Genomic DNA, 25,645 nt, shown 5'->3' with positions numbered 1-25,645 from the left:
GCAGTGCCAAGGCGGCACCGCCCACCCCTCAGATGCCTTCCCCGCCTCGCTCTTCCCAGCGTTTCCCATGACTCAGCCACGTGTTTATGGGTTCCTGTTCACCACCCTTCTCCCCCACCTCCCCGGGTGCTCCATTGACACCTGGGAGGATGGGGCCTGGCCACGAGCAGCCTCCAAGACCAGCGCTCCCCCACTTGACAGAGGTGATGGGGAGAGGCCGGCCCAGGCCCCGTACCCCCGACCCGCTGCCCTGTCCTGCTCCTAGGCGTGGTGGTTCCGGACACCACTGTTCTGTCTTCAGTCAGACGGAGGGGCTGTGGCTCAATTTTTCCCTTCTTCCCCAGTTCCTTCCTTCCCTGGGGAAACGTAGAAAGAAAGTGGCCACTTTTGCCTCTGATCCGGAACGGGGGGAAAGGGGAGGCCTCAGACTCTACTTGATCTGAGATACCTATTCCGTATTCTGTGAGGAACTCTTTTTGATTCTAGAAGGTGAGTCGCCAGAGGATCCTCTAGGTTGGTGGAGACCCTGAGACAAGGGGTTTTCCTCTAAAATTAGCGTGCCCCCTCAGGGAGCACTAGCTTGAGGGGCAGGGATTGTGCCAGCATCCTGTGTGACCCTCTCGGGGTGCCCCATGTCCCCGCAAGCACCCAGGGAAGGTGCCCGGTTCGTATTAAGTCACCCGCCCTGCCACCCCTGCCCGGGTGACAGCTGAGGCCTCCTGGGCGTCTGCTGGGGCCCAGCCGAGCAGCACATAACACCAGGTGACCATCTGGCCTGAACTGGCCCTGTGCAGGGGTTGGCGGGGCCTGGGGGCGGTGCTGGGCCTGACGAACCACCTGCTCGTCCAGTCCTGGCCTCGGGGGTGGGGCCCTGAGGTCCCTGGGTTGGCCTTGGCTTGGGTGGGGCCTCCGGAGGGAAGGGCTGGGCCTCTGCATTTCTGAAGGCCGATGTCACCCCTCCCGGCCGAGCGACATCTTTGAGCTCCGGACAGATGGTTAAGCTCCAAGCCCCCCGAGCCTCAGTTTCCTCCTCGGGGCCCTTCTCCAGGCCTCTCCCAACTCTGCCTCAGGCACCAGGAGGTGGATTCCTCTCCCTTCAAACCTGCCCAGGAAAAAAAAGCCAGGATGCGGGAGCCAGGAGGGGACAACGCCTCAGAGTCACACAAGATCAGGGACAGCGTGGACCGGGGGCAGTGCACCCAGTCGGGGGCACCGTGAGGAGCCCCCACTTCCACTGTCTGGGGAGCGTCTCCGGGGGGCTGGCCCTCCTAGGGAGAAGCTCTTTGGGAGGAAGGCAGGAGGGGAGGGCACAGCCCGGCCTGCGGAAGGAGGTGCCTGCTGGAGGGGAGGGTGCTCGGGCGAGCCTGCCAGGGCCTGTGTGTGTGGGGCCCTCTCGGTGGGTGTGCCGCCCACCCCCCCACTGGTAAATAAAGCAGCCTGTGAATCTTTCATGGGCTCGTGCTTAAAAATAGATGAGACGAGGCCTCTGGGCCCGATTCCCGGGTCTCTGCCGTGCTGGGCGGTGCTGGGCCCACAGGCTCCCCAGGGAGGGGGTGAGGACAGTACCACAGGCTGGGGCTCCACCGGGGTGCTGGCCAGGGCCCAGGGGGCCAAGCACGTATGGCCCGTGCCCAGGGGCTCGCAGGGAGCCTCCACCCGGCTGTGGTGTCCGAGCTCCTGCGTCACGAGCCTGAGGGGTGGGGAGCTGGGAGGGTGAGCAGCAGCCTCCTCCCAGAGGGACTCTGGGCTGGGGAACAGGGTCCAAGGAGCTGTCCGGGGGCAGTGACCAGGGAGTCCAGGAGATGCCGCTGAGCAGAGGAGGGGAAGCCCCCCGGGGGGAGGCCCTTTCTGCAGTGGCCTCTCCCATCGCTGGAGAGCTGAGAGCCGCTAACCCCTCCCTGCCCCTGGCCAGCTCTCCACGAAGGTGGCAGCCCCCACGCTCAGCCTCTCACGGCCACAACACTCACGTCCGAGTTCCAGGCTCAGGTGGGAGTGGGGACCTTGGCACGAGAGGGACTGAAGGCAGAAAGCCTTAAGGAGGGGCTGCCCCAGGGGTCGAGGCAGCCTCCCTGCCCCTGACATCAGCTGGCACCCAGGTCTCTGCTGGGTACACGCCGGAGATGCCCCACCCCGTCCTCCACGAGACAGATGGGGGCCCAGAAGGGCAGGAGGGCACCTGGGGGCCCCTGGCCAGCTAGATGGAGCAGGAGATGGGTCCTGGAGCCCGGGGTGAGCCCCCAGGGATAACTGCAGACCAGCCACACCTCTGGGCCTTGCTGTGCTCAGCTGGGTGTGGGGCCCAGAGCAGGTCTGGGGCTTTGGACATGAAGGGATGGCGTGAGGTGCCAGGCTCGTCCTTGGGTAGCCGCCCTCAGCCACCTCACCCCTGACCCAGCTGGCGCCCAGACTCTGTCAGCTGCCCTAGTGCTGCCCAGGCCAGCTCAGGGGACTGGACAGGGCTGGAGGCCCAGTGGGCTTCCCACTGCCTGACGCTGCTCCGTCCCAGCCTCGGCCACTGACCAGGGCGCTGCCTCTCGGCTGTGGGGCCTCAGTGGTGCCTGGCGCCTCTTGTCCCACCTTGCCGTAGAGGAAGGAGGCAGTCACAAGCCCCTAGAGAAGCCCTCCCCGCCACGGGGTGAGGGGCGTCCCCTCCACTGTGAAGGCTGGGGCTGGGGAGAGAGGGAGGGACTGGGCCTCCTCCACCCTCCCCTGCGTGTGTTGGACTGAAATCCTAAATTGGCCTGCTCCCCTGACTCCTAGCCACCCTGCCCTGCCCTGAGCCAGGCCAACAGTCCCTTCTGCCTCACTTCCTCTCCAACCCAGAGCCGCACTGCATGACCCAGGGCCTGCGGGGGAGCCCCCGCCCTCCCCCAGCCAGGCCAGGCCCAGCCCGGGCCGTGGGTGCTGTGCTGACCATGTCCCGGCGTCCTGCCAGGCCCTGGGGCCCCAAGGGCAGGGCGGAGGCTGGTGCTTCCTGCTGCCACCCCCCACCTCCTCTCATTCAACCCCTGAGATCTCTCCCGGCAGCTCCCTGCTCTGTGGCTGGGGCCTGCACAATTCACTGGTGAATGAATGAATGAAGGACTCCTCCCTTGTAAGTCCAGAGAGGAACACGCCTGCTACCTGGTGCCCGCCAGCTCACGGACTGCCGGGGGACAACAAGGGCCTGACCTGCTGAGCCTGGGCCACCGCCCGCAGAAAGGGGCTGACGACTAGGTTATCAGAGAAGAGTCACTGGCGGAAACCACTGGCTTGCTTCTGCACCAGGGATGGCCTCCAGAGAACCGGGCTCAAGAGGGTGCTCTCACTGAAAGGAGCTGCACGCGGGCCCCAGGTAGCAATCCCATTCTGTCTGTCCAGCCTGCTTTGCATTCCCCTGTGGAGACCCTGTCCCAGGGAGCGGGCTTTCTGAGCTCCTGCCTTCTCCCCGCTGCGAACTCACAGGCAAGCAGTTGAGCCAGCCAAGGAGGGTTGGCCACATAGCACTGGGGCAGAGCAGACCAGGGGCCATGTGCGTCTCTCCCCTCATTCGTTGACATTCTGTCGCTCACTTGGGTCCGACTCTTTGCCACCCCACAGACTGCAGTACACCAGGCCTCCCTGTCCTTCACTATCTCCCGGAGTTTGCTCAAATTCATGTCCATTGAGTCAGTGATGCCATCCAACCATCTCATCCTCTGTTGCCCTCTTCTCCTCCTGCCCTCAACCTGTCTCAGCATCAGGGTCTTTTCCAGCGAGTCAGTTCTTCGCATCAGGTGGCCAAAGTATTGGAGCTTCAGTTTCAGCATCAGTCCTTCCAGTGAATATTCAGGGTTGCTTTCCTTTAGGATTGACCGAGTTGACCTCCTTGCTGTCCAAAGGACTCTCAAGACTCTTCTCCAGCACCACAGTTCAAAAGCATCAGTTCTTCAGCCCTCGGCCTTCTTCATGGTCCAGCTCTCGCATCTGTCCGTGCGTGACAGTGAAACTCAAGGTGAATCCGTGACCTAAACGTAACCAGGGGCGCCCCTGTGCTGCCACAGGGGCCGTGGTGGAAGCGGAAGCCCGGCAGGTGGGGATGAGGCAGAGGCCCTGGCTGAAGAGGGAAGCAGAGACACAGCCCAGGACCACCTGGCCCAGTTACGCAGGCTGTGCACTGCACAAGTCTAGAGCATCCCAACAACTCGAGCTATGGCCGTCGACCCTCCCAGGGTGAGCAGGTCCAGTTCTCTGGCCTCTGACCCCCGCCGCCCCCTTCACCATTCACTATGTATTCAGCCACTCAGTCGGGTCTGATTCTTTGAGACCCCATGGACTGTAGCCCCCCAGGCTCCTCTTGTCCGTGGGATTTCTAAGGCAAAAATATTGGAGTGGGTTGCCATTTCCTTCTCCAGGGGATCTTCCCGACCCAGGGACCGAGCCTGCGTCTCTTGCAGATTCTTTACCACTAGTGCCACCTGGGATTTCACCATTCAGAGACCTCAGAGTTCTTGGGTCCTGCTACCTCTGGGTGGGAGGTTAGAGGCAAGTTTCTGGAGCTCACTCTAACACACCCAGGGGCCCCACCCTGCCTGGATGCCAGCCAGCACCAGTGCCAACATCCCCCTGAGTCACTGCGCAGTGTGGGTGTGGTTTCCCGGTGACCCAGCCAAACATCCGTCCCTGAGCTGATGAAGCTGGAGCCGGGGCTGCAGCCCCGCCTTCCCCACCCTTGCCTGTGCTGCCCTGGGACCAGGCAAGTAAAATGATACAGGGCCCTGGGGAGCTCTGAAGCAGGTCAACAGGAGGAAGCACTTTTCCAGGACAAGTATGTCCCAGGAGAAGACTCTTGAGGGTCCCTTGGACTTCAAGGAGATCAAACCGGTCCATCCTAAAGGAAATCAATCCTGAATATTCATTAGAAGGGCTGAAGCTGAAGCTCCAATCCTTTGGCCACCTGATGCAAAGAGTCAGCTCGTTTGAAAAGACTCTGATCCTGGGAAAGATTGAGGGCAGGAGGAGAAGGTGGCAACAGAGGATGAGATGGTTGGATGGCATCACCGACGCAACGGACATGAGTTTGAACAAGCTCCAGACTTGGTGATGGACAGGGAGGCCTGGCGTGCTGTGGTCCGTGGGGTCCCAAAGAGTGGGACACGATGGAGCGACTGAACAACGCCCCAGGTAATATTGAGAACAAACGTGTACTAAAAAATGTCATTCGTTGTTTATCTGGGATGGAAATCTCACCGGGCGTCCTGTATGTTATCCTCAGAGCAGGGGATAAAATACATCCAGTACCCTAGCCCCACCCTGGGTTCTCAGCCACACTTGCCAACCGGCTCTGCCAGCGGCTGGGCAGCACTGCCCCCTAGTGGACGCAGTTCTGGCCGCAGGGTGGAGGACGACGGAGGGGCTCAGAGTGACCCTGCCTCTCTGCTCCCCAGGGGGGCACACCCAACCCCCTGCCCCCCGAGAGTTGACCCTCTCCGGGTTGTCTGCCCCAGTGAAGGGTACAGTGGTTGGCCTGGGACAGCCAGCAGGCTGGAGGTCTTGGTGCTCATCCTATGGCCGAAATGGTGTTGGGGGGTTGTACAGGGTTTGGGGGCTTCCCTTCCTCCCACCCCCTGCCCACTCTGAGTTCTGTCCCCTTCCTCTGAACTCCCCACCCACCCACCTCTCCACCCACAGGTTGGGAGCAGCAGCCCCAGGACACTCACCCCAACATCGGAGGCTGGGGCGACAGAGCGCCTGGCCGCCGCCAAAGCTGTGGGCTCCACGCTCTCCCTGTCCCTTCCTCCCCCTCTGTTCTCCTTCTCTGCTTCCTCCTGTCTCTGCCTCCCTCCCTTCCTCTATAAAAACAATGAAAGTTCTATTCTGACCGTATTAGTATAAAAAAAGTAAAAGGGAACCCTAAAAGTTCATTATTTTCCCTTCCAATTTCTTTCTAATTTGGAGAGGGAAAAACATTGAAAACACTCCCATGGGCCCCTAGAAGCCTGTGGACCCAGGTCCTGGGCTCTGGGCCTGGCAGACGGTGAGCCCTGCTTGGGACCCGAGGCGGGGGGCGGGGGTATCCTGTGGGGTCTTAGCAGCCATGAGCGGTGTGTGTGACCCCAGAGGTCCGGCGGGCCATCCCAGCAGACAGGGGTGCGACCCCCCGCGTCTGGTCACTGGGTTCTGTAAGACCAGCTGTGCCTCCAGCTGGACGTCCCTGGCACCAGGAGAGGGCAGGGCTGCAGCCCTGGGGCCGAGGACTCCCGGGCAGGTCTGGTCACCTCGGCCTGGCCCTGAGCCCCCAGGGAGGGGGCGCCCCCCCGCCACCTGCCTCAGCCCCGGAAATCCCTCTAAGACCAGCGTCCTGGGGAGGCCGCCCCCCGATCTGTTGGGCTGACGGCACTGCCGTCTGGCGTCCCCGCCGAGGATGGCCGCGGCCACTGTGGAGGGCCGGCTGGCTCGCTCCCGGCGCTGCTGGTCTCTCAGCACGCAGGCCGCCCGGGGTCAGCAGGGCGCTGTCGCCCCGGGCGGGAGGGGTGCATGCAGTGTCTCCTCTGGTCAGGGCCTCCTGAGGGCCCGCATGGAGTCTCGCCCGCACTTTGTGCTGCCCGGCCAGTGCAGGCTGACCCTGGGCCCCAGGGGCCCTCAGGAGCCCTCTGCCTCTGCCCTGCAGCCCCCGCTGCGCTGCGGGTGGACCTGTTTTCCCACCACCTCCTTAAGGCCCCAGGCAGGAGCGCAGGCCGGTCGGGCTGGCCAGACAGAGCGTAAGGGGCCTGGCAGGCACCTAGCATCTGGCCAGGGGGACCACAGCTCTGCCAGAACATAGTCCACGCGCCACATCCTCTGGGGAGAACCTGTCCTCAGAAGACAGAGTCCCCCAGGGTGGGTGTGTGGGTTCCGATCGGCCTGTGGCTGCCCCCCCCCCCGCCCCCGCCAGAGCTGCCTCTAGGCGAACCCTCCCCTTCCTGTGCCCTCCGGGTCCAACCCTCGGAGACCTCGAAAGTTGGGGAAGCGCCCCTCCGAGTTTATCCTGGAAGAACAACCTCACAGTGAGGCCCAGACGCCCACACAGGGAGCCTGCCCCAGCCCTCTCTGTCCTTTGGGGACCGGAGCGAGCTGGCGGCCCTCGGCAGGGCTGCTTGCCGCTTCCTGCAGACCCTCCTGGTGCGTGGACAGCCCCTGTACATCTGCACATGCCCCTGCCCAGCTCCCCTTTCCTAGGACCACGTCGCCTGTCCTTCCGTGCCTGGCATGGCGCTGCTGGGAATGTTCAAGCGTCAAGGATCTGAAAGACCCCAGAGCGGAACACGAGCCATTCTCATGTCCTGTGTTGACAGTCCTAACCTCACCTCCTCCAGATCCTCACTGTCGAGCGGGTTGAAGCCCAGAAGCTGGGAGGGTGGAGTGAACAAGGATGGGACAGGGAGGACTCGGGAGAGAAGGTGGGGCAAGGCCACCTCCGCCTGGCTCATCCTTCGCTCGGAGGGTCTTAGATGTTCTTTGTAAAAGATACAGGTGGGGCTTCCCTGGTGATCCAGTAGCTAAGACTCTGCCTTCCAGTGCAGGGCGTGTGGACCTGGTCAGTCCCCGGTTGGGAAGCTAAGATCTCACACACTGTGTGACGTGGCCAAAAAAAAAGTACAGGTAAATGTCCACCGACTGATAAATGGACTTTTCTGTTCGTGAATGGAGTAATAATACATGGACCATCCATACAATGGGGTACTAGTCAGCCATGAGAAGGAATGAATTTCTGACCACGTTACCATACACACGAACACCAGAAACTAAGGGAAAGAAGCAAGACAAAAAGGCAGGTCTAGTGTGCCTGCTTGCGAAGCCGACGCAGTCGTGTCTGGCTCTCTGTGGCCCCGTGGACTGGAGCCCGCCAGGCTCCTCTGTCCGTGGGGATTCTCCAGGCAAGAGTACTGGAGTGGGTTGCTGTGCCCTCCCCCGGGGATGTATACTGTGATTTCCCCTCGTATGAAACATCCAGGAGAAGAGGGTTTTGAGAGAAATCAGATTGGTGGGTGACGGGGCCGGGGTGGGGGAAATCAGGAGAGACTCCAGTGGGGCACTTGGGTTTCCTTTCGGGGGGATGGAAACGTGCTGGAATCAGATATAGACGCGTCGATTGCCCAACACTGTGAATGTACTGAACGCCACTCAGCTGTGCAATTTAAAGCAGTTAAATTTACAGCATATGAATCTCACCTCAGTAAGAAATGATACAGGTGGGTAAGAATGAGAAAAAGTCGCCTGTAACCTCAACATCCAACCGATGTTATCACTGTAGCATAGGTTTCCAGATTTTAGGATTTTTTTTTTATTATTGCATGTACACCCCTCAGTGTATATCTGCATGCCTGTGGGCAGTTCCCACAGCTGGGGCCACACTCTGCCTACGCTTTGTCACTGGTTCTCTCAGGAGATCTGGAGTCCTCAGCTGTGCTCTCGGGGATCCACAAGCCCTAAGTGACGTTTTACTAAATGTTGTGTTTCCGTTTGGATCATAGGTAAATGGACTTGTCTAAACATCTGTGGGCTTCCCAGGTGGTGCTAGTGGTAAAGAACCCGCCTGCCAATTCAGGAGACATAAGAGATGCAAGTTCAGTCCCTGGGTTGGGAAGATCCCCTGGAGGAGGTCATGGCAACCCACGCCAGTATTCTTGCCTGGAGGATCCCACGGACAGAGGAGCCTGGAGGGCTATCGCATCGTAAAGAGTCAGACACACACACGGAAACATCAATAAAGATAAGCTTCCTTCTGGCATTGGAAATACTTGTTTCCCCCTAAATCTTGGCCATCTTGTGGATGCAGGCTACGGCCTCCCTGTAGGGGTCGGGCAGACCCCCGGGCCCTGGAGAATGTGTCTCTCTTGAGGAGCGTCCAGAGTTCAGGGCCTGGGGCTGTAGCGCTGTCTTAAGTTTTGCACAGGACTGTTGCCTGAACAGACCTTTGTGACCAGTCACCTCTCAGCGGGCATGTGGGATGTTCTGAACTCTCTCTTAACAAGGCTGGGTGAGTGACCAGCTAAGTCTTCACCCCCTTCCTGAATGATTAACTCAGGACAGGTTCCAGCAGGTGACATTTCTGGGTCAAAGTTTTTAACCATCTGCTTTCCATGGTAACTCAGCACGGAGTCCCCACCCATAGCTGGGGAAGAGACCTGCCATCCCCACTCCAGGGGGCCTCTGATGGTGACGGGGCAGCCCTGGGCAGCACTAACTGTGAGAATGTGGGAGCCACAGTCCCAGGGGGGTTAGCCCCTGCCTGTTTCCCTCCCCACCTCCTGGGCAGCAGACTGTCCTCAGCTGACGCTCAACCCTCTCCATTCTTCTTCCAGTCCCCCCGAACACATCTGCTGGATTGCCATTTGTTGCAGGAAGGGGGACCCCTTCCAAGGCCCGAGAGTGAGCTCTTGTCTAACGCTGGGAAAGGAATTGTCCGAGGAGACACACATGCTCACAGAGCAAGAGATGTTATTGGGAAGGGGCGCCCAGGCAGAGAGCAGGAGGGTGAGGGGACCCGGGGGACTGCTCTGACATGCGGCTCGAAGGCTCGGGTTTTTCATGATGGGATTAGTTTCCGGGTGGTCTCTGGCCAATCTTTCTGATTCAGAGTCCTTCCTAGCGGTGCACGCATCGTTCAGCCCAGGTGGATTCCAGCGAGAAGGATTCTGGGAGGTGGTGGGACCCGCGGCCTCTCCTTTTGACCTTTCCTGACCTCTTCTGGCCGGTGGTGGCTAGTTAGTTTAGGGTTCCTAACCAGGACCTCCTGTCGTGAAATAACTCACGCAAATAGTTGCTTATGCTGCCCGGCCTGGCCCCATCATGGCAGCATGTGGCTTTGAGAGGGTGCTCATCTTCACGACCCAGGCTGGCTGGCTGTCTATACAGCGTGGAGGAACTGTCCCTGTCTTAGGGCTCCTGTGAGCTGGGAAATACACCGCATTGGTTGGGGTCATACTAAGGAAACTTCTGCACTGGATCCAACCTCAGCATCTCCTGCTGTGGTTTAATCCCTTCATAGCCTCCCTGTGAAGACCTGACTTGTCCTCAGGGATGAGTGATGCAGGCTCCCAGGGTGCCCCCGGACCTCATTCCCGGCGCAGGGGGGTGCTGCTGGGTGACTTCCAGGGACCGCTGCCCCGATCTGGCATGCGGGTCGCAGGCTGCCATGCTGTGACCATGCTCAAGCAGCCCCAAGGAGAGGTCGGCCTGGCCGAGAACTGACCTCCAGCCAGCACCACCCCGCCAGCACGTGGGTCCTCCACCCCCGCTTAAGCCTTCAAAGGACCGAGAGCCTGGCTTTGCAGAGATCCTGGACCAGAAACGAGCACATGGCTGAGTGGCTCCGGATTCCTGACCCAGCAAAGTGTTCACTGCTCTGAGCTGCTGGGCGTGGGGTGCTTTGTTACGCGGCAGCAGATCACAGACACAAGATGCTTTTGCAACTAGATGCATGGAAAAGAATTATAAAAATGTTTTTTTAAAAAGAATTCATAGAGAGAATATCCTGGGAAGAAGAGCAAGAAGCCGTCCAAAAGGCATTCTGAAAAGAATCCCTCAGGGACGTCCCTGGTGGCCCAGGGGCTAAGCCTCTGAGCTCCCAATGCAGGGGGCCTGGGTTCAAGCCCTGGCTGGGAAATTAGATCCCACGTGCCGCAACCGAAGGTTCTGCATGCCGAATCCAAGAGCCGGTCCAGCCAAACATAAACAAAAATAAATAGATACTTTCAAAAGAGTGTGATATGCAATTAATAAACCACAAAGGAGAAATGGCTAGTGCACATTAAAAAAAGAAAGAAAAGCCTCCCTCAGCATCTGGAAAATAAGATCCCTCCAAACTACAGGGCGGGAGCCAGGAGATGCCTGGGACCGTCCCCACCAGCTGCACCCCTCCAAGGCCCCTGCTGCAAGCCACATTCCAGGTACAGAACTTTCTCTTGCTTGAAAGCACCCCCTGTAACAAATTACCACAAAGGGTGACTTTAAAATGACGGACATTTAGTCCGCACGTTCTGCGTCCAGAAGTCCAAAACCCTGGTGTGGAGGGCCACTCCCCACAGGCTCCGGGGCAGGGTCCTCCCCGCTCCCGGCTCCCTTGGCGCGGGCAGCAGGGCCCCTCTCTGCCCCATCTCGTCCCCCACTTCCATCTGTCCTCTCTGCAAGTCTCCCATGAGGACAGTCACTAGACTCGTCCTCCCCTGCACCCCGAGAAAACCCAGGCTGGTCTCCTCTGCTCAAGATCTTAATCACATTGCAAGGACCCTTCTTCTGAATAAGGTCCCATTTACAGGGTCCAGGGGTGAGAATGTGAACATATCTCTTTGGGGGCCACTATTTGGCTCACTGCAGGCAGTGCACTAGACACCCAAAGGACCCTCCCCCTGCTCCTCCCCCCCAAAAAAATTGGGTCCTGGGACTCAGGAAGCAGAAGTCTCCAGGACCTCCAAGACGCCTGCTGCTGTGCCCTGAGCCCTGTGCCTCCAGCTCTGCAGGGTCCCTGCCTACACAGCGCAGTTCCTCCCAGCAGCCTAGAGTGAGGTCCACAGGATTCCCATAGATTTAGTTCAGTTCAGTTCAGTCGCGCAGTCATATCGACTCTTTATGACCACATGGACTGCAGCACGCCAGGCCTCCCTGTCCATCACCAACTCCCGCAGTTTACTCAAACTCATGTCCATTGAGTCGGTGATGCCATCCAACCTTCTCATCCTCTGACGTCCCCTTCTCCTCCTGCCTTCAATCTTTCCCAGCATCAGGGTCTTTTCGAATGAGTCAGTTCTTTGCATCAGGTGGCCAAAGTATTGGAGTTTCAGCTTCAGCATCAGTCCTTCCAATGAATATTCAGGACTGATTTCCTTTAGAATAGATTGGTTGGATCTCCTTGCAGTCCAAGGGACTCTCAAGAATCTTTTCCAACACTATAGTTCAAAAGCATCAGTTCTTCAGTACTTAGCTTTCTTTTTAGTCCAACTCTCACGTTCATACATGACCACTGGAAAAACCATAGCTTTGACTAGACGGACCTCTGTTGGCAAAGTAATGTCTCTGCTTTTTAATACGCTATCTAGGTTGGTCATAACTTTTCTTCCAAGGAACAAGTGTGTTTTAATATCATGGCTGCAGTCACCATCTGCAGTGATTTTGGAGCCCAAAAATAAAGTCAGCCACTGTTTCCACTGTTTCCCCATCTATTTCCCATGAAGTGATGGGACTGGATGCCATGATCTTCGTTTTCTGAATGTTGAGCTTTAAGCCAGCTTTTTCCCTCTCCTCTCTCACTTTCATCAAGAGGCTCTTTAGTTCCTCTTCACTTTCTGCCATAAGGGTGGTGTCATCTGCATATCTGAGGTTACTGATATTTCTCCCGGCAATCTTGATTTCAGCTTGTGCTTCATCCGGCCCAGCGTTAAGGTCAAGCAAACATGAAATCAAGATCAGATGACAAGCATGTGGCGGAGATGCAGTGAGTGAGAGAAGAGAGCGACACACATCAAATCGAGGCCCCCAGGACCGACCCCAAGAGGCCTGACTCGTCAGGACAGCGAAGCGTAAGTGCAGAGAGAGGGCGAGGGGCTCACAGTCCCACTGCAGCTTCATCTGAATGGGGCAACACTCATCGTGCAAAAGCAGGCTCCACGTCCTCTGCCTGGAGTCTGTCCTCTCCCTCCCCCTGTCTCTTCCCCATCCATTGGGTCAGACATCACCTTCCCCAGGTGAAAGCATCCACACCTCTCAGAATATCCGCCTGGAGACAAATGCTGACTTCAGTCCTCAGGACCTGGGGCGGTGGGATGATCTATGTCTAGAAGGACCCAAGCCTGCATTTCTCTGTATTCCCCATGACAAACTTGTGCCCAAGACTGAGGGGTTCCAGAAAAACACGGAGGTTAGTGGAATATGCAGCGGCTACCCTGAGAAACTACGTTTCCCGACATTCTTTGCAGTAAGAAAGGTTATGTGACTAAACTTTTGCCAATGGGATTTGAGCAGAAAGTGAAAGTGAGAGTTGTTCGGTTGCCTCTGACCCTCTGTGACCCCAGGGACTATACAGTCCACGGAATTCTCCAGGCCAGAATACTGGAGTGGGTAGCCTTTCTCTTCTCCAGGGGATCTTCCAGGAATTGAACCAGGGTCTCCTGCATTGCAGGCAGATTCTTTACCAGCTGAGCTACCAGCGAAGCCGAATATGAGCAGGAGAAACATGCTTTTCTAGATCCCATCTTTAAAGGCAAGGCTATGCTCTTCATGGGTTTCCCTGGTGGCTTAGACGGTAAAGGATCCACCTGCAATGTGGGAGACCTGGGTTCAACCCCTGAGTTGGGAAGATCCCCTGGAGAAGGGCATGGCAACCCACTCCAGTATTCTGGCCTGGAGAATCCCAGGGACAGAGGAGCCTGGCGGGCTACAGTCCCTGGGGCTGCAAAGAGTCGGACACACTGAGTGATTCAGCACGTGCTCTTCATGTCCCTTTGCTCTTCCTCCTTGCTGGAGTGTGGAGGTGATGCTTGGAGCTGGAGCAGCCGTTCTGGGCTACGATACAGAAACCAGGTCTTGAGCAGGTCCCTGAGAAGGCGGGGTCTCCGTATCAGCCCTCAGAAGCTTGGCTGACTGCTGCACGAAAGAGAAACGCACACACACCTCTCTGATTGAGCCGTCTCTGTCCCGGGGCCTTGACAAGATGCGTTCTATTGCCACTGCCTCTGGCTGTCTGTAGTGATGCTGCTGTTTGGTCTTCGTGTTGGGGTGGATGGTGTACCCCCTAGGTTCATGCTCACCCAGAACTTCAGAGTGTGGCCTATTTGGAACTAGGGTCTCTGAAGGCTACGTGAGGACTCACGGAGGAGCTGCCTCGGTGGCTCCTGGCTCTGAGCGGTGTTGTGTGTTCAGTTCCATTTGCGGCCTGATACGGTCCTTCTTGGGCTCCCCGGTGGCTCAGCGGTAAAGAATCTGCCTGCAGTGCAGGAGACCCGAGTTCAGTCCCTGGGTCGGGAAGATCCCCTGGAGGAGGGCCTGGTGACCCGCTCCAGTGTTCTTGCCCAGAGAATCCCCAAGAACAGAGGAGCCTGGTGGGCCACATTCCACTTAATTTTTGTCCCACCGTCTGTATGCTCCTAGGAGCCCATCCCCGTCTTCAATCCAAGTATTACTACCATTTGGTTGAAGACATCGGGTATCTGAGGGTAGACCACATGGTCCAAATTGTGGGGCAGAGTGGGTCTCCATAAGTTTTGCAGAAGTGCCCCTGTTGGGAATTCCCTGGTGCTTCAGTGGTTAGGACTCAGCACTTTTACTGCTGAAGGCCTGGGTTCAATCCCTGAGCTGGGCAACTCAAATCCTGCAAGCTGTGTGAGGCAGCCAAAAAATAAATAAATAAAAATGCCCATGTCTCTTTTGCACTCTTGAGGGTCCCTTGGACGGAAAAGAGATCAAACCAGTTAACACTAAAGGAAATCAACCCTGAAGAGTCATTGGAACAACTGAAGCTGAAGCTCCAATACTTTGGCCACCTGATGCGAAGAGCTGACACTGGAAAAGACCTGATGCTGGGAAAGACTGAAGGCAGGAGGAGAAGGGCAGCAGAGGATGAGGTGGCTGGATAGAATGACCAACTCGATGGACATAAATTTGAGCAAACTCCGGGAAGACAGCGGAGGACAAAGGAGCCTGGCATGCTGCAGTCCATGGGATCGCAGAGTGGGACACGACTTAGTGACTGAACAGTGAGCAACTTTTGCACCAGACCTGTGTCAACTGGGTCCCTATTAGGAGACAAAAGCCACATGGCAATCTGAACAGGGAGAGTTTTGCTTCAAGAATTAATGACTGCAAAGGCAGACGGAAGTGAACATCAGACAGAAGTAACCTGCAAGGAATTCCCTGGTGGTCCCCTGGTTAGCACTCCATGCTTTTACTGCCAAAGACCCAGATTCGATCCCTGGTTGGGGAACTAAGATCCTGCAAGCCACAAAGCACAGCCAAAAAGGAAAGAGAGCAAAGTACCATGCTGGGCTGAGCTGGAGCCCCCATGCCCAGGCTGAGATCTTGGCGGGAGAGCCCAGCTGTGACTCACGGGCCAGCAGAGGTCATTGGTGCTGGCGGAATAGCAGGAAGTCTGCCCTCTGGAGGTTTTTGGAAACCACTGTCCAGGAACTGGGATGGCTGCCTGCACGGAGGTGTCTCCGCAGAGACAGTCCGCTACAACAACCATCGCAGGGCTCATCTTTTCAACAGAAGTGCTAGAACAATTGGATATCCATGTGCAGAAACCCCCAAACCCCAAGCCAAAACACTGCCTTGATCCATGTGCTGAGTCTCTTCAGTCGTGCCCAACTCTGTGCGACCTTATGGACTGCAGCCCACCAGGCTCCTCTGTCTGTGGAATCCTCCAAGCAAGAATACTGGAGTGGGTTGCCGTGCTCTCCTCCGGGGATCTTCCTGACCCGGGGATCGAACGCACACCTCTTGCATCTCCTACTTTGGCAAGCAGATTCTTTACCACTAGCGCCACCTGCGAAGCCGTGTACCAAAATGAGCTCCCCTGAATCACTGACCCAAACGCAAAACCTAACACTATAAAACTCCTAGAAGAAAACAGAAGAAAATCTTTGTGACCCTGGGCTGAGTTAGGCAAAGACTTCTTAGATTTGACAGGCACAGACAAATAAAAGGGAAAAATGGACAAACTGGACCTCATCCAAATTAAGAACGTGTAGGTCCCGGGGACGGGGGAGCCTGGTGGGCTGCCGTCTACGGGGTCGCACAGAGTCCGACACGACTGAGGCGACTTAGCAGCAGCAGCAGCAGCAGGACTTCCTTGGTAGCTCAGTGGATGCCAGTATGCCTGTCGATGCAGCGGACACTGGTTTCATCCCTGGTCCGGGAAGATTCCACATGCCGTGGGGCAAGTCAGACTGTGAGCCACGACTTCTGAGCCTGCGCTCGAACCCTCCAGCCACAGCTACTGAAGCCCATCCACCTAGAGCACGCTCTGCAGCAAGAGAAGCTGCTGTGATGAGAATCCTGCGCCCGGCAAGAGTCGCCCCCACCCGCTGCAACTAGAGAAAAAACTCAACAAAGAAACAAACAATAACCAAAAAAAAAAGTTGGGCAAAAAGTTTGCATAGACGCTTTGCCAAAGAATATATACAGGTTGCAACTAAGTATGTAAGAAATGGCCAACATCAATTGCCTCTGGGGAAATGCAAATAACCACAAAGAAACTGCACTTACAGGCTCCCCATAGGATGGCTAGAATTTTAAAAGGGTCGAAACCAAGTGCCATGGGAAAGTGGAGCGACCAGAACTCCCACATGCAGGGTGCCTACGCCTACCATGGCATCCCCAGCCTGTATCACCTCAGGGAAAGGGAATGTCCTTCACACAGAACCTTGAGTTCTGACTTGACGGCGGCTCTGCTCCTGATGTCCCAAGCCAGGACCAACTCTGGGGGCCTTCAAGAGGTGACTGACCGGCTAATCGAGTTGGTGCCTGGTGCCCACGCTGGCAAAGAGGGGTGCTGAGCGTCCAGGCCTCTGCCCAGGGACAGAAGCCAGACCTGGAGGCTGCGGCCGCTTTTTTCAATTTTTGTGTCGTGCAGGGGACGAGCCGCAGCTCCCCGGGACTGGGCCCGGCGCGGGGGAGCCTGGAAGAAAGCGAGGCCCGAACTGCTCTGCAGCCTGCAAGTGGGGGTGCCCACGGGCTGTCTGTGCAAACACCGGCACAGCCGCACGGTGCAACAGTGCGTTTTACTGTCTTTAAAAAGCGGGAGAAAGAGGCCAATGCTGCCGCAGTATCCACCGCCCCTCCAGGCCCTGTGGTCGGCGCGGGACCCCACTAGGGGTCTCCCACGACTGTTCCGGGCCCCGGCGCCTCCCGCGCCCCGCGCGTCCGCCCCTGCCCCGGGGGACCTCCGCAGGCTGCCCGGCTCCATCACCCGCCTCTCCTCCACCGAGGGGCGCGTGACGGCCCCCGCCGTGCAGCCCCCTCCCGTGGCGGCCTCGCGGGCGACGGGGGCTCGCACGCAGGGGCTCGTCCGCGCCGCCGGGGGCGGGCCGGGGGCGCGGGGGGGCGGGGCCTCGGCGCCCTCCCCCTTCCCTCCGGGCGCGGAGGGGGCGGCGGGGCGGAGGCGGGGCCGCGGGCGCCTCCCCCGCCCTCCCGCCCTCCCCGCCGCGCCCCCGCGCCGCCCGCCTCGCGGCCGCGCGCCCCCGCGCGCCTCGGCTGCCCGCCTCCCCCCGCCGCGCGCCCCCGCCGCGCCCCCTCCCCGCGCACCCGCCGGGCCGTCAGCGGCGAGCGCTCTGGCGCGGACGCGGGGCGGGGAGGAGGCGCGGCGGCCGATGCGGGCGGGCCGGCCCGCGGGGCTGAGGCCGAGCGGAGGCGAGCCGGGCCCGCGCACGGCCCGCGCCCACCATGCGGCGGCTGCGGCGCCTGGCGCACCTGGTCCTCTTCTGCCCCTTCTCCAAGGGCCTGCAGGTAGGCGCGCCCCCGGCCGGGCCGGCTCCCGCCCCCACCCCTCCCGCCCTGGGGCCCGGGCCGCGGCGGGGTCGCGCGGCATCCAGCCCGGGGACCCTGGGCGGATTCCGGACTCAAGGTCGCTGAGGGCCCGGGTGCGTGGTCCCTGGGGGACCGGGGGCAGGCGGGGCCCGGGGTGGAGGTTGCCGATCGGGTGAGCGGATGCTGCGGGGTTGGCCCCAGTGCCTCTGGGGCTGCAGAAGGCCCCCGCTCCGCCGCGGGCCGGAACTGCTCCCGCAGGCCCCGAAGCCACACCAGGTCCGCCCCGCTTTCCTCTACTTAGGAGACCAGGTTTGTCTTTCTGTGATGGAAAACTTGGGACCCGTAGAAGCACCCTAGGAAGGGCGTACCCTCCCCCTGGGTCATCCCCCAGCCAGCCCGAGAAGAGGAGTGTGCCCTCCCCACAGTGACCTTGGACAGATCCCCGGCCCTCTCGGGACCCTGCTGTCTGCAGGGGAGGCCCAGGCTGCTCTGGGGGCCGCCTACCGTGATCCCTGTCATGGCTGCTTGGGGTGGTCTGAGCCGGGCTGAATGCGAGCCTCAAATTATTCAGGCCAAACCTGCCACCTTCACGACCCCAGGCCCTGGGCAGAAGGAGACAGCCCTGGTCAGACTCGCCCGCACCTCCCTGGAGTCCCCTCTGGGGAGAAGGGTGGGAGCCAGGTAATGCACTCAGGAGTTTGCGCCAGAAGCCCCCCTGCCATCCAGGGGTCTTCGGGGGTAGTGATCTCCACCCATCTCTGGGTCGGGTGGGAGCTGAGGGTCTGTGGCCTCCCCCACGCTGGGAGGTGGGGGTGCAGCAGCCCCATCCTGAGGGAAAGGGCTTGACCGACCAGGCCAGTGTGGCAGGTCTTGGACTGGGGGTGTCAGGCCTCTGAGCTCAGCCTGGGAACGGCGAAGGAGCCTGGACAGGAGAGGTGATGGGCTCCCAGTGGCTTGGGTTGGTTCCCAGACACCCGCCTCCTTAATGAGAGGAGACACCCTGAGCCTCAGTTTACCACATGTGAAACACACTCCTGTGTTGGTGGTGAGGGGTGGAGGCCACGGTGTACGTGGGCCCCTGGCCCCGAGGCTGCTGGTCATCATGCTGTCTGTGTCCCCCGAGGGACCCCCCAAGTGCTCCACTAGGAGCCAGGCAGTCTGGGGGTGCGGGGAGCCGCCGACTAGGGCGCACTGAGTGAGCTCCCCCTGTCCTGGCGGCATGCTCACCCTTGGGCGTCAGGATGCCACAGGGGCAAGGCAGGGCAGGGGGTAGGGGCAGGGACTCCCCTCGGAGGAAGTGCCTGCCTGCGATGATCAGGGCCTGGGGGTCTCTCAGAGCTCGGCGCTGGGGACGGTGTCCATGGAGCGGGGCCGCCACGGGAAGGCCGGAGCTGGAGGGGCTCTGGCGGGAGCGTGGGCCGTGTCCGAGGTGGGCCCTGCGGTCAGGCCGCGAACCTGGGTCTGGCCCAGGTCAGCCCCTGGGGCCAGTGCAGGCGACAGCCCGCCCTTGTCCCGCCTATCCCCCCAGGGCGGTTGGCAGTCCTCTGGCCTCCACCTGTCCCCCCAGGGCGGTTGGCAGTCCTCTGGCCTCCGCCTGCCCCCAGCCGCGCCCCTGGCTCCCCGGCCCCCCACCCGCTGGCCTGCTTTCCTGCTTCTCCCTTTGAACAAAACTGGCAGAAGCAGATGTGGTGGCAGGACCAGTGGGCCTGCGACCCAGCCCTGCGACTCTGGCCAGGGCCACCCCGGGCCTCCGCGGCTCCCAGCCGCACCTGCTGCAGCGCCTCCCTGGGCGGCCGGGGGATTCCGCCAGAGGAGCAGGAGGGGAAGGCCCTGCCTCTCCTGGAGGAACTGTGAAAACTAGCGCAGCTGCCTGACCTGAGCCTGGAGGCCTTGCCTCGTCCCCAGGGGAGAGCCGCTGGCCCCATTTCTGGGCCCCAGCCTCCGATGAGAAGCCCAGGGCTGACCAGGACTGGAGCCACCCCACTGACCCAGGGGTGGCAGGATGTGTGACCAGTGCTGGTAGAGGCCCTGCTCTGGAGCCCCTTGCTCTCCCGGGCCCTCTTCTCTGAGGCTCAGCTGCCCCAGTCAGGGTGTCTGAGCTCTTCCACGGAGCAGTGCCTGGTAGCTCTGGCCCATCAGCTGACTGCTGCTGGGCAGCAGCCATTGAGGCCGTGATTTGCCAGGACGGGGGTGGGGAAGGAAGCTGATGCTCCTGCAATCCTGGCTTGGGGGCTGGATGGGAGACAGTGCCCCCCAGTTCCTGCAGGGCTCTGGGTCCCCCCCACCCTGTGATTCCACTCATCAGCCTGGGAGAGCTGCTCTCCAGAGAAGCAGTTCCTGGCCCACCCCACGCTCCTGGGACGGAGCCTCTGGCAGCGGGGCCAGGGGCTGAGTATCTTGGTTATCTCTTCTCTATTATGGTAAATTTCACATCGTGTGAATTCAGCATCTCAACCGTTTTTTAAGTGCACTGTTCAAGGGCATTAAACACATCCCCGTTGCTGAGCCACCACCACCTTCCATCTCTAGAACTCGTTTCATCTTCCCAAACTCAAGCACTCAAGCTCTGTCCCCTTCAAACACTCACTCGCCATCCTGGGCAGGCCCCCCTTTCTCCCCACCGCTCCCCGTTGTCCCCACCCTTCCTGTGTCTGTGGATCTGAGTCCTCCAGGTTGTTGCCTGGGTGGAGTCACACAGGATCTGTCTTGTGTCTGGCTCATTTCACTGGACATGATGTCCTGCTGGGTCATCCATGCCGTAGCCTGGGTCGGAGTTCTTTGCCTTTTCATGGCTGAACACCGTTTTCGTGTGTGGATGGGCCGTATCTGGCTTGCCCGCTCCCTCCTCAGTGGGTCCGCGGGTTGTGTCTACCCTTTGGCTGGTGTGATGGGGGGTGTGCGAGGCTGGGTCCCTTAAAAGCTCACAGGGTGACTGCGCCTCCAAGCCCTGGGCTCCCTGCTGGCCTTGGTCCAGCCTGAAGTCTTCCCCAGTGGGAGGAACCTTGTGAAGGGTGCCGGCCCAGCGTGAGGGGCCCGGGGTGGGGGGTGTGCCTTTCCAGCCTGACCTTCTACAGAGGTTACGTCATTATGAAATGACGGCAGGACAGGAGGAAAAAATTGTTCCAAATCTCTTTATTCAGCAAAATAGAGTTGTCTGCCCTAAATCCTCCTCATTTGGAATTTATTTTTCCCTGCCTGTGAGATTTCAAGGTCTGGGAGACACCAGGCCCCTGCCTTGCACCAGAGTGGGTGAGCGGAGTGGGAGGGAGACACTGACCGGGGCGGGGCTTGGGGGGCTGGGGGCTGGGAGGCCAGGTCCGCTGTACTTCTTCACGCCCCCTCCCCCGCAGGGCCGGCTCCCAGGCCTGAGGGTCAAGTATGTCTTCCTCGTGTGGCTGGGCGTCCTCGCAGGCAGCTGGCTGGCCTACGTGCACTACTCGTCCTACGCGGAGCTCTGCCGCGGCCATGTCTGCAGAGTCGTCATCGTAAGTGTCGCCCGGGGCCGTCTGTGCGCTGCGGCCGCCCCCAGCCAGCGCTCCAACGGTGGGCAGCCTAGAAACGGGGCTTGAGGCCCGCCCGCCCAGTGGATTCTAGGGAGGGTCCGGCTGCGTCCTGTGGGGCTATCCATGCAGGCTGTGGGCGGGGGCCCCGGAGGAAGGGGTGCCCCATGGAGCACAGGGGCGTGGCTGGGGGTGGACAGACAGACGGATGGGTGGACAGGGCCAGCTGTAGACGTGTCTGGGCGGGGGGCCGGGGTCCAGCAGAAGAGGCTGCAGGGCGTGGTCTTCGGGCCTGGGAGTGGAGGCGCGCTAAGTCGTCACTACGGCAGGTAGAGCAGAGCTGCGCACGTGTGTGTGAGGGTGCTCGTGAACCTGTGTGTGCTTGTCCACGGGAGTGCGTGTGTGCCCACGAGCACTGCTCCACTGGCTCACGGATGCTGCCGAAGGATACCCTCTGACTGGTGGAGGGGGAGGTGACGCCAGCCCAAGGGGCCCCGACTCCGCGAGGCTCCCCGGGCAGGGGTGAGCCCTCGTCGGGCTAATGGGGCCCGAGGCATCCATGCCTGGGGGCACCCGCCCCAGCGGAGCTCCTGGGGTCCTGAAGTGGGGGCAGTGGGAGACGCCTGGCCTTGAACCTGTCTCCTGGTGGGGGCCTGGATTCTCTGCTCCTCTGCAGGGTGAGGGGCGCTCTTCCTGGGGCGCTGTGTGGCACGGTGGAAGGGCTCAGCAGGCCTGCTCTGCCCAGGGTCCCATGGGGGCCAAACTCGGGACAGTCCAGAGGTGGTGGTGGAGGGGTCCAGAACCCACGTGACAGGACTTGGGAGGGGCCCATCGATCATAGACCGTTGGCTGGGGGCAGGCCAACGTGGGCACAAGGGTGCAGCACCCAGCCCGGAGGAAAGACCTTGTTTCTTCCAGAAATGCTTGCTGGGGCCCTCCAGGGGTCAGACCTGAGCTGGGCCCGGTGGGCTGGGGACGCGCAGGGGCAGGTGTGCGTGTAGAGGGAGCCTGGCCTCTGGGCAGGGGCGGGGAGGGGCACTGTTTGGGACCCCTTGCACCAGGCGAGGTCCCGGGCTGTCCGGGTGGGTGGAGGGGCCTCTCGGGGCAGTGAGACCTGGGAGGACACGTGAGATGAGGTCTGGCCCGTGGGGTGCAGTGAGCAGCTGCTCAGAGCTGGTGGGTGTTTTCTGAGCACTTCCTGTGTGCCCGCAGCAGCGCCCCCAACATGCAGAGGACTGAGGGGCCCTGGGGGAGCAGACAAGGAACGTGCCCCTCCCAACCAGAGGATCTGCAGCTTCCGTCTTCCCAGAGTGCCCTGGCCTTCCCGCCAGCGCCAGAGTGGTCTCCCCGGCTGCTGGGCCGCGGGGACAGCCCCTCCTTTCCTGAGAAGACCTGGCCACCTCATGGGGGTATCAGCTGTCTCCGAGAGATTCCACAGCTTGTCCAAGGTCACCCAGGGTGTGTGTGTTGGGGGGAAGGCAGGACCAGGGTCACGGACCAGGTACCCATGGACCTCAGGGTGCTCAGCCGGGTCCCCACCTCAGCCCGGTTTGTAGACAGGAGACAGGCTGGGAGGGGAGGGGTCTTGCCCCACCTGAGGCTGACGGCCACACTGCCCACCTCAGCTTCAGTGGAAGCCCCTCCTCACCCTGGTGGGCAGCATGGCCGGCAGGCCCTGACCCTGGCCCAGCCTGGCTGCCCGCACTGGCAGACCCCCCCACGAAGGGCCTTGCAGCTCCGGAGCGGACCTCTGCAGTGGAGGGGCTCCCCTTTTCTGTCCTGATGAACGGGTGTCAGGCTTTGAAGCCACAGCACAGAAGCCTCCTCCCCGGTCCCGTAGGTGAGTCCAGGGCCTCAGCGTTCAGGAGGCCCTGCCTGCCCGCCCCCGGCACGCTCCCTTCCTGCAGGCCTGCTCCACCAAGGGCCTGGGCACCATGGCAACAGTGATGCACACCCAGGAATTCACCCCACGCGTGCTCCAGATGCCACAGATCCCCCCGTCCCCCCACCTAGGGACCGCCCTGGGAAGGGCCTCACCTTCCGGCTCAGCTCAGCCCACACCTGCAGGACTCAGGGGGCTGCAAGGCCCTGTCTGAAGGCAGGAAGGGCCCGGTGAGGGCAGCGGCTCCTGCAGAGCTCGACCTGATGAGAGCTGCAAGCCCCTCCCTGTGCGTCTGGCGAACGAGGCGCTGGCGGGCCCGCGGATGGAGCCCTCGCTTCCCCGGGCCACTTCCTGCGTCTCCCTGCTCTCCCCAGTGTGACCAGTACCGCAAGGGCATCATTTCGGGCTCCATCTGCCAGGACCTGTGCAGCCTGGAGCAGGTGGAGTGGAGGACCTGCCTCTCCTCCGCGCCCGGCCAACAGGTAGGCCCGGCGGGGCTCAGCCCCCGAGGCCCTGCCGCCCGCGGTGCGGCTGCAGGGGGCCATGTACACAGCAGGGCCCTGTGCTTCTGGCAGGTGTACAGCGGGCTCTGGCAGGGCAAGGAGGTGACCATCAAGTGTGGACTGGAGGAGAGCCTGAGCTGGAAGGCCGGGGCCGACGTGGCCCCCCGGCGGGAACTGGTGCTGTTTGACAAACCCACTCGGGGCACCTCTATTAAGGAGTTCCGGGAGATGACCCTCAGCTTTCTCAAGGTCAGTTGGCCCTCCTGGGGGCGGGGGGATGTCAAGTTCACGCCCAAGGACGTGTGCACAGGGCAGGCAGCAAGCTGGATGGAGGTGGCCACACAGGCCAGGGGGTGTCTGGCAAGCCCGCCAATTCCAAGCAGACCCCACAGGCACGAGGCTCAGGGAGCACGCACAGGCCTGAGAACCCGCCTGGGGCCAGAGGGCAGGGGGCAGGGGGCAGGGCATCCATGGGGAGGAGGCCAGGGAGGAGGTGGGACCCGGGGGTGGGTGGGGCAGATGAGGGGTGAGCGACCCCCGCAGCGCTCCCACCTTCATGGGGGAAGTCCCTGGGCTCCCCGAGCGCTGGGGGTAGAGTGCAGGTGGGCTTTCCAGGAGTGGTAAGGGGCCTCCCCAGCGCCTTGCTGCCTGCTTCACCCCTGGGGCTGGAGGCCGAGCTCCCCCATCGGGCCGATGCGTGGCATCGGGTGCCAAGCCTGCAGCTGCGCGCCCATGTCCCGCCTCCCCTCTCTCCTGGTCCCGAACCTCAGGCTAATCTGGGAGACCTTCCATCGCTGCCGGCGCTGGTCGGCCAGGTCCTGCTCATGGCCGACTTCAACAAGGACAGCAGGGTGTCACTGGCCGAGGCCAAGTCGGTGTGGGCGCTGCTGAAGCGCAACGAGTTCCTGCTGCTGCTGTCCCTGCAGGGGAAGGGGCACGCTGCGCCACTGCTGGGCCACTGCGGGGACCTCTACGTCACGGAGGGCGTCCCGCGCAGCTCGGGGCCCGCGGCCGCCCTCCCGGCCCTGCTGCGCCCGCTGCTGCCACCCGCCCTGCACGGGGCCCTGCAGCAGTGGCTGGGGCCCGCCTGGCCCTGGCGCGCCAAGATCGCCATCGGCCTGCTGGAGTTCGTGGAGGAGCTCTTCCACGGCGCCTACGGGACCTTCTACATGTGTGAGACCACGCTGGCCAACGTGGGCTACACCGCCAAGTACGACTTCAGGATGGCCGACCTGCAGCAGGTGGCGCCCGAGGCCGCCGTGCGCCGCTTCCTTCGGGGCCGCCACTGCGAGCGCAGCGCGGACTGCACCTACGGGCGCGACTGCCGGGCGCCCTGCGACACGCTCCTGCGCCAGTGCAAGGGCGACCTGGTGCAGCCCAACCTGGCCAAGGTGTGCGAGCTGCTGAGGGGCTACCTGCTGCCCGGCGCCCCCGCCGGCCTGCGCGCCGAGCTGGGCAGGCAGCTGCGCACCTGCACCACGCTGAGCGGGCTGGCCAGCCAGGTGGAAGCCCACCACTCGCTGGTGCTCAGCCACCTCAAGACCCTGCTCTGGAAAGAGATCTCCAACACCAAGTACACCTGAGGGCCTCGGGCCCCGCCCCAGGCCTCTCTCCGCCTCCCGCACCACGAGGCCCTCTGCCGCCAGAGCGTGGCAGCCACGCGGTTCCTGCCCCTGTACCACCACCTCCCCCCATGCCCCCGCCCGCCCTGGGCTACCCGGGCTCCCGACAGGACAGTGGAGCTGGCAGGAGAGAGGGAAGGACTCAGAGCCCAAGCACCAAGGGCTGGCCCTGGGACCTGGCCAGGCCAAGGATTTGTTACTTTGGAGAACTCTGTAAATAAAGCTTTTCTGTGAACTACTGTTCAGTCACCAAGTCGTGTTCAACTCTGCGGCCTTGGGGACTGCATGCAGCGCGCCGGGCTTCCCTGCCCTTCACCGTCCCCCTGAGTTTGCTCTGTCGTCCCCTTCTCCTCCCGCCTTCGATCTTTCCCAGCATCAGGGTCTTTTCTCATGAGTTGGCTCTTCGAATCAAGTGGCTGAAGCTTGATTGGAGCTTCAGCTTCACTCCTTCCAGTGAATATTCAGGGCTGCTTTCCGTTTAGGATTGACTGGTTTGAAAGCACAGCCTTCTTTGCAGTCCAGCTCACATCCATACAGTCTGCCGGGAAAACCATAGCCTTGATTATGTGGACCTTTATCAGCAAAGCGATTCCTTTGCTTTTCAATACTCCCAAGTTTGTCGCAGCTTTTCTTCCGAGGAGCGTCTCTTAATTTCATGGCCGTCATCCCTGTCCCCGGCAA

The 25,645-nt window shown here is 60.9% G+C and overlaps 1 protein-coding gene and 1 long non-coding RNA gene across 6 annotated transcripts; both read left to right on the top strand.

Annotated features, from left to right (window-relative positions):
• Nucleotides 1-4,720: 4,720 nt before the first annotated feature.
• LOC132659369 (uncharacterized) lies at nt 4,721-8,735 on the top strand. The gene is made up of 2 exons (XR_009599719.1): nt 4,721-5,142; nt 8,472-8,735. It is a non-coding gene; the product is annotated as an uncharacterized LOC132659369 (long non-coding RNA).
• Nucleotides 8,736-17,330: 8,595 nt separating this feature from the next.
• Nucleotides 17,331-25,203, top strand: DIPK1B (divergent protein kinase domain 1B). 5 transcript variants are annotated; one of them, XM_027966156.3, is made up of 5 exons: nt 17,331-17,436; nt 20,808-20,942; nt 23,214-23,321; nt 23,415-23,591; nt 24,113-25,203. In XM_027966156.3, exons 1-5 carry the CDS (start codon nt 17,374-17,376, stop codon nt 24,923-24,925), a joined length of 1,296 nt encoding a protein of 431 aa, XP_027821957.1. In that variant the 5' UTR covers nt 17,331-17,373; the 3' UTR covers nt 24,926-25,203. The 5 variants fall into 5 exon arrangements, with proteins under 5 accessions (XP_027821957.1, XP_042101367.1, XP_042101368.1 ...); XM_042245433.2 differs by having other exon boundaries at nt 22,971-23,321; XM_042245434.2 differs by lacking the exon at nt 17,331-17,436 and adding an exon at nt 17,597-17,766.
• Nucleotides 25,204-25,645: the final 442 nt, after the last annotated feature.

This window comes from Ovis aries, chromosome 3 (assembly GCF_016772045.2).
Source record: "Ovis aries strain OAR_USU_Benz2616 breed Rambouillet chromosome 3, ARS-UI_Ramb_v3.0, whole genome shotgun sequence".
In the NCBI taxonomy this organism is placed as follows: Eukaryota; Metazoa; Chordata; class Mammalia; order Artiodactyla; family Bovidae; genus Ovis; species Ovis aries.
The sequence above is the reverse complement of the archived record's forward strand: the minus strand, read 5'-3'. Positions and strand labels throughout refer to the sequence as shown.

Excerpts from the sequence above, each read along its gene's own strand:
- DIPK1B (XM_042245433.2), top strand. The coding sequence starts at position 17,374 with ATGCGGCGGCTGCGGCGCCTGGCGCACCTGGTCCTCTTCTGCCCCTTC. Across the intron at positions 17,437-20,807 it reads CCTTCTCCAAGGGCCTGCAG|GGCCGGCTCCCAGGCCTGAG; the intron begins GTAGGCGCGCCC and ends CCTCCCCCGCAG. Across the intron at positions 20,943-22,970 it reads ATGTCTGCAGAGTCGTCATC|GGACCGCCCTGGGAAGGGCC; the intron begins GTAAGTGTCGCC and ends CCCCCCACCTAG.